At 39.3% G+C, this 7,831-nt stretch overlaps 1 protein-coding gene across 1 annotated transcript; it reads left to right on the forward strand.

The window, feature by feature from the left end:
- Nucleotides 1–5,876: 5,876 nt before the first annotated feature.
- hrh1 (histamine receptor H1) lies at nt 5,877–7,538 on the forward strand. Its single transcript, XM_072581668.1, has one exon. It carries the CDS (start codon nt 5,877–5,879, stop codon nt 7,536–7,538), a length of 1,662 nt encoding a protein of 553 aa, XP_072437769.1.
- The last annotated feature ends 293 nt before the right edge of the window (nt 7,539–7,831 follow it).

A 7,831-nucleotide genomic window follows, 5' to 3' on the forward strand; every position in this document is an offset into this window, starting at 1 on the left:
TTCTATCTAACGTCTGAATTCCAAGTGCTAAATTACAATTAAAATTCAAAATTACCTGACTCTTACTCATGTAGCTCAGTCATACCCTGGGTGCACATTTTGACTTCACTTCTTCTAAGTAGTATAACCTGTAGCAAATAAGGAGCTAAAAAATAAAATTCCAAAATGATTTATGCTGCAGATACAGTTCTAGCACCAAAGAGATTTCTCCAGAACAGTTTAGTCAAGGTTATTTTATTCAGCATGTGTATTTTTCACATGTGAAATACCAATGAAGTTAGTATTCAATGCCGTACTTCAGGTTTGATGACTTGTGGAAGAAGCTCCAAACTTAATGACTTCGGTAAGATAACTCTTCTTCTTTTCTCTGGGTGTGTTTTAGGGTTAAATGATTAAGGCCTTTTATGCTGGGCAAATGCACTTTTCCCCAATTTGTCCACTGTGTTAAGATCCCGAATTATTGGGTAGGGTGCAGCTTACATTAATCATCAGGATAAAACGCCTGCTGTATCTTTTCTGAAACAAGGAGCATTTTCACACTAAGTTTGTTGCAAAGTTTGCATTCTCAAGTATATAAAATTGTGACTCAATGTAATACACTAAGGCAATTAGAAACTTTTACCAGCTGATCATCATCATCATGAAGAAATGATCAAGAACTGTACCTTGAATTTATTTTAATGCTTCAGCTGAACAGATTTTGAAAGAGGTATGATTAGATTTTTTAAAAGAAAGCAACATCTGAAGAAACAAGGTGCATCATGAACCAGGAGAACCAGGCTTTTATTTCTGAACGGTTAGCACAAGAAACAATTGTCAGAAGATATGGTGTTTGGAGGACAGGTGCTGGAGAAAGATTGTACCCAGGTAGGGATTTAATCACAATGATGAGATAGCTTTGATACAGAAGAAAGGTAGCACATACACAATAAGCCAAATGATCTCCTCTTGCTATAATTTTTAGACATTTTAAATATTAAAGCAGGTATTTGCAGGCAATTGTTGCTGCAGAAAAATCTTGAAAGATCACCTGATTAATCCTATGATAGAAAACAGGATGAAGTACTATGCAAACATTTTCCCTATGCAAACAGGGACACTGTACAATTTTTAAACAAATGTATCAACCTGTTCAGCTACATTCCAATATTTGTGCCTGTGAACCCTCCGTTCCTTCTGCTCAAAATGTTCGGTGACCCTAATACCAAGACATCACTGTCCTGGGTGACAATCGCGAACGAGGTTGGTAGGGTCTGGTGGCCTCTTCCCTAGTTCTGGGGGAAGAGAACAACCCTCCTCTGCACAACATATGTACCAAGATCTGCAGGTCCTTATCCTCCAAGTGATGCACCAATTTCCCCTTCTCTGGGACAAATGTTACAAACCAATGCAGGGCAGCTCTAGACTGCCAACACTTAACCTGGATTCACAGCAGCCTTTTAAATATAGTTTTGATGCCAAGGTTCCCAGGATATCCCAGCAGTGGTGAGTATTTTTAGTTATGGCAAGTGGGAAAAGCAGACTAGCGTTGAACAAGAGGGTGCCACAGGAACGTGGTACATTGTTAAAGAAAACAGGTTTGAGATGATAATGGAAGAAAACTCACTAGCCTCACAAAGAGAAACCCTCTGAAACTCAATAAAAATACACTGCCAATTTCTGGTAAAGTTCACCCCTTGTTGCTTATTGCTAAATAAAGACACATGATGTTGAAACGATTCATCAGAACATTTTCTAAAGACTATCTTTTTGTCATTTTATTTTCAAATCATAGACTGAAACGAGAAAGAACTATTTTAAAACCAGTGTTTCAAAAATAGCATTTTGAAAAGCATATAACCTGACACACATGGCAAGTATCATGTAAATTATTGTTTGAAGGAGCAATAATTGACACAGTTGCAGACAAATTACAGCCAAGACATTCTGCGTACAGATGTGTCTTGGTGGCAAAACAAATTCTTTGGTCAATGGACTAGTGACCAGTTATCAATCACAAAAACCTTTTGTGAGATTGGTTTTCAGCTAACTGAACAGCTTGGGGCTGGGAACAAATAGCACAAGATATGTTGATCTTCACCAGCACAGGAGCTGTGTCTCTATTCTCTGCAGTCAAAACCTGTTTTAAAATTAAGAGAATAAGTAAACTTTCTTTTAACGGTTGTTGTCAGCTGTGACTTTTACTAGTAAGTCAGAGATCTTTTATGAGTCAACCAACACCTTGTGTCTCTTCACACCAGTGGAAGCATCTGGATAAAGATAACTGAAAAGCAATGTTCAGACCAGTAGAAGAATCACAAGGATCTTCTCAGCACCTGTGAACAGGAACCATTGAATTACCTTCCAATTTTTTCTTCACATTGTGTGATTTTTGTGTAAGGGGATGTTGAAAGAGCATTATTGTTTTAATTTGTAGTGTAATAAACCAATGGTTTATAATTATTTGCATGTAATTACAGTCAAATTATTTATAATAAATAGTAACTCTTATTAAGTACAGAAATTTGATCAGTGCTTTCCATCAACCTAGATCAGAAAATCGGGTAAATTTGGCAATATTATATACTTACTTCAAAATGATTAACTTTTATGATGACTTTGGGAATAGCAGACCTTGATTTCCAGCATGCTATCTAAGTGGGTCATGACAATTTATAGTAACACAAATTCAAAGGGAAAATCCAGCATTTATACCGTGGTTGTCCAGTGGACTCTGGTTGATAAAGTTTTGCTGTGGAGAATGTACCCATTAATGCTGATTGACGATTGACAATTGACAGTTAGGTTTTGTTAATTTTTTTTTACCAGGCTGGTTGACCCTGATTGACCTAAGAAATAATCCAGTGAATGATTGTCAACTATTTTGTTCAACTGGAACAGACACCATTAATGTACATGTTCTTCCTGTCTGCAAAGAACAGGATGCTTTGTATTAATATATGTAGTTTACAGTACTTGGAAGTATGTCATGTCTCATGTTCCTGCTTTATGTCAGGGGGTGGATTTCTTATAAGGGTGGCTGGCAGGTCACAAGGACTACACTCTCCAAGCATTGCTGATGACTCCAGTACACAAAATCCTGATTGAGGCTGAGAATAGATACAATGCAACCCATTTTTCTGCGTGCTATTAAGGACCAGACCAGGTCTCCTCAAGGTAGTATCCTCTGCTTGGACAGTCCTGGGGTTACCTTGAAGTAGAGAGTAAGCTGCATAGTCTTTGCATGCTGTTCCAGAGCCAATGATGAGGTGCAGCAAAAGTGGTAGTATTGTTCCAAGGAAGAAGAACAGGAGAATACCACCTTCACCATCATAGAGCACAGAAATGTTGGATGCAACAAGCCAAACCAGATTTCTTTGACGCCCACCTCCAATGTAACTAGGTTGAAGTCACCATTCACTCACCATAAATGTATAGAGACTGGAAAAGCAACAATTCCCATTTTATTGCCAAATACAAATGTAGATTTCTGAGTTGTTCTGTTTTTTTTTGCCAAGGTTAGAGTGGTGCTGGAAAAGCGCAGTAAGTCAAGCAGCATCCGAGGAGCAGGAAAATCGGGCAAAAGCCCTTCATCAAGGATGACCGATGAAGGGCTTTTGCCCAAAATGTCGATTGTCCTGCTCCTTGGATGCTGCCTGACCTGCTGTGCTTTTCCAGCACCACTCTAACCTTGACTCTACTCTCCAGCATCTGCAGTACCCACCTTCACTTTTCTTTTATTCTTTTGTGCAATTAAAGTTTACGTTACAAACATTGTTGCAAGGTTTCATATCTGATGCTCCCCCATTCAAACATGACAAGATTTTGTGCTGTAATGGATGCTCGGGAGGAAGTAACACTCGTTTAGACAGGACTCTAACAACAACGTTGTGGAATCTGGTAGAATTACAACATTAAAAAGCATTTGGATAGGTACATGAATAGGAAAGGTTTAGAGGGATATGGGTCCAATGCTGGCAAATAGGACTATATTAATTTAGGATATCTGATTAGCATAGACAAGTTGGACCGAATGGTCTGTTTCCTTGGTGTACATCTCTCTGGCGTTATGACTCTGTGACTCTGTGCAGCACTAAAGAAGGGGAGTTTCTCTGGCTTCATTCCTCAGGTGTCACCTGTGTACCTTCAGACCATTTCCTTCTCCCTTTCCCTCTTGTTGGGGGTTGTCCCAGGGTGGAGGGACTTAGTGGATCCTGTTGGCCTTTGAGTTTTGGGTGAACAACCCCAAGGGCATTTACATACCAGACCCAGTGTGGTACAGATGACATTGTTGGACATCACCAACCTTTTGATCCAATGTCCTGAGTGTGTCCAAAAAACCTGTCTGCTGTGCCTGTGACTGCTTGTGCATTTGCACAAAGTTAATAATTGTCAACATCAGGAGGTCCTCTCCTGTCTGAGGCTAAGCAAGTGCCTATTTTCTGACTGCCTTTCGAGCCCTAGTGACCTGGGGTGTTTCTTCTCAGCCCAATGCATAAACAAGTCAGTGATGTGCTCAGCAGAATGTGTTCCAGAGTCTAATATAGCTAACGCACCATCTAGGGTGTCAGTATGTCAGTATTTGAGTTGGTGGAGAGTGCAGGTGACAGTCTTTCTTGTTCCTCTGTGGGATCTATGGCTTCTTCCTTTAGAGTTGGAGGAGAGATTAGTGGCCAGAGGAGCTGGCATCTTCTACCAACATGTTCCTTCAAAGACACTTGTAGTTGCAGAAGACAAGAGAGGGGATGAGTGACACTTTAAGGGTCGTAGTTTGAGTATATTAAGAATATGTTCACTATGGATGAGCTGTGAAGCACATCACAAGGAACCTTACTTTATTGCTGGTTGTGGATGTCTCAGCTTCAACACATGAGCAGTTTCTATTCTCTCCTACCAATGTAAAGATTCATCCCTCATATGTGGTCAGTGGACCAGTGCCTGCCATCTCACCACATGTCTTGACATTGTTTGGACTGTTGTGGACCTTTTTTTTTCCTGAATGAGACAAGCACAGGTATTGAGTGAAATGAAAATAGCTGGTGTAGATTTTGGTAGTGGTGTAGTGTGGGGGGGAAAATGGTGAGGTGTTCCCAGTGATGGAGTAGGAGGCAAAACTGGCAGCAAAGATTGGTAATTTGGGGGAAATAGGGTGTTTATGGGAAGATGTGGAAATAAAGCAATGGCAGTGGGAGACCATAAGCTTTGGAGGTAGGTGGAGCAGGAGTTAGAATGAGCATGAGAGAGCAAAGGGATTTACCTTTCCAGAGCACAGAATATCATTGATCTTCTTCTGGCACTGCTGGGTGTTTCTCCTGACTGTGGAAATGGCCCTGACCTACATGGCAACTTCATATAAGACATGGCTTGCTGTGGCAGTTCTGAGGAAAGAGGACAGCCTTCCTCACCATCACCTTGCCTTCTAAGACCTTCTTATCTCTGTTTGTGTACCAGGGTGCTAATCTCTGTCATCTCAATCAGAGATACTCACACACAGGAATGTGAAGGGCAATGCGTGACTTCTAGCTTTTGAAGTGGTATGCAGCTTTACTTTAAATATGACACAGGCTCATCAATGCTAGAAGGTCCTGGTACCAGGGAGCATTTCTGCTGCTGTTGCATGCAACATAGCATGAGATTGGCGGCATGATTTATGCTTAAGGCGAGCACACAGAGAGAAACCCTCCAAGAGAGAAGGTGACAAACTTTGGAAAATTCAACCCAGTGTAACCAGTTACATAATTCATAAGCTAAGTGCTTTAATTTTGGTCATTGTTGAATATGCTAAGTATTGACTCACAGACTTTTGTTTTTCAGGCACATTCTTTAACATATCGATCAGGAGTCTCGGCTCAGACAAATATATGTACACAGGCTGTGGAACCCAGTCCTCCTTGTCCATGATGAATATTACTGCAAGCTCAATTATACATATCACAAACTATACAGTGTTTATAACAAGCAATTACACAATAGAAGATTTTCACCACCAGCTTCCTGCCAAGAAAATTTTACTCGGCCTGGTCTTAGCCTTTTTATCTTTACTCACTGTCATTATGAATGTTTTGGTGTTATATGCAGTAAAAAGTGAGAGAAAATTGCATACTGTTGCAAACATGTACATAGTTAGTCTGTCTGCCGCAGATCTCATCGTTGGCTTGGTAGTCATGCCCCTTAATATTGTTTACATATTAGAAAATAAATGGAAACTAGGAAGAGTGATTTGCCAGTTTTGGCTTTCTATGGATTATATGGCTAGCACAGCTTCAATATTTAGTCTTTTTATCCTATGTGTGGATCGTTACCGCTCAGTTCAGCAACCCTTGCGATATCTGAAGGATCGAACCAAAACCAAAGCAGCAGCGATGATTGCAGGAGCCTGGCTTCTTTCACTGACTTGGATCATCCCCATCTTAGCATGGCACATCTTTGCAAATGGAGGTATCAGGACTGTTACAAACAATACATGTGACACTGAATTTCGTTATGTTACCTGGTTCAAAATTCTTACTGCAGTTCTGAACTTTTATGGCCCATTTTTACTGATGTTGTGGTATTATTCAAAAATCTACATGGTTGTAAAAAAACACTGCCAGCAACAAGATCTTCTAGGGGGTGATATCTTCTCAACCATAGAGAGAAAAAAGTTCAAAGAGAATATGAAACTAGCCTGGCACAAACATGAAATATATCTGAACCAGCAAGGTGAAAACTCTCAAGAATGCACAGATGCAGGAGTCAAAGATTCAAGCAAAGTTTCACAGTGTAGCCTTAACTGTTCTGACTTAAAACAAATCAAAATGCTTGATACTGAAAATAACCAAGACATTGGTGACTTTTCAATTTCAGCATCGGCGCAACAAATTTCAACAAGATTTTACCATAAGTCACTGAGAGACAATAAATCACAAAATCAGAACATGGAACTGAACTACAAATCAAATTATACTGTGAACTTGAGGGAAAATTTAACTGTGGATAGTCCTGCTGCAACAGCTAAACTAAAGTGCTTTCCTGTATGTGGTCGGTCCAGTCAAAAAAGCAGTAAGACTCAACAAACAAGTGTGATGACAAAAGAACATAAGAAGATTGTAGATGATTCAGTTGATGAAAAAAATGAACTATCAGATATCTCTGATTCACAAACATTCAATACGATGCTGCTCCAGATTGCTTCCCTGTCTTGTCCACATCCAGAATCAACATCTTGGGATAATGAATCAGAAGAAACTATAAGAAGTGATGGTACTAATCAATTGAAACTACCATGGCAAAAGTTTTTCTCACGGTCTGTGCAGTACATGCAACAGGTTCTCATTGTAAAACAAAAAAAAGCTGTCAAACAATTGGGTTTTATAATGACAGGGTTCATGGTGTGCTGGATCCCCTACTTTGTGATCTTTACAGTCATGGCTTTCTGTGATAATTGTATCAATCACAATATACATATGTTCACAATATGGTTGGGTTACATTAATTCAACACTTAACCCATTCATCTACCCTCTGTGTAACAAGAGCTTTAAGAGAACTTTCAAAACCATTCTTCATATTCAAACTTAATTAATAGTTTGTAGATCATTAGATGTAATCCAAATATTGCTTTGGAAGAAAACCTGCCATTTTTGTAACCATGAAAACCTACAACATTGAAAAATGTCAGTTCACTTTATAAACATCATATTGATGTAGAAATTCCAAAAATAAAGTAGTTTTATTGGTTAGAAATACATGAAAATAATGTAACCTTTTCAACAATTCATCAATGGAGGTGAAACAAGTACCTTTTAAAACTATACAGTGTGTGAAACATACTCAGGGTGCCATTTGGTTAACCTTCAAAATTAATTCATATT

The sequence above is a fragment of the Chiloscyllium punctatum genome, chromosome 12, assembly GCF_047496795.1.
Source record: "Chiloscyllium punctatum isolate Juve2018m chromosome 12, sChiPun1.3, whole genome shotgun sequence".
Classification (NCBI taxonomy): domain Eukaryota; kingdom Metazoa; phylum Chordata; class Chondrichthyes; order Orectolobiformes; family Hemiscylliidae; genus Chiloscyllium; species Chiloscyllium punctatum.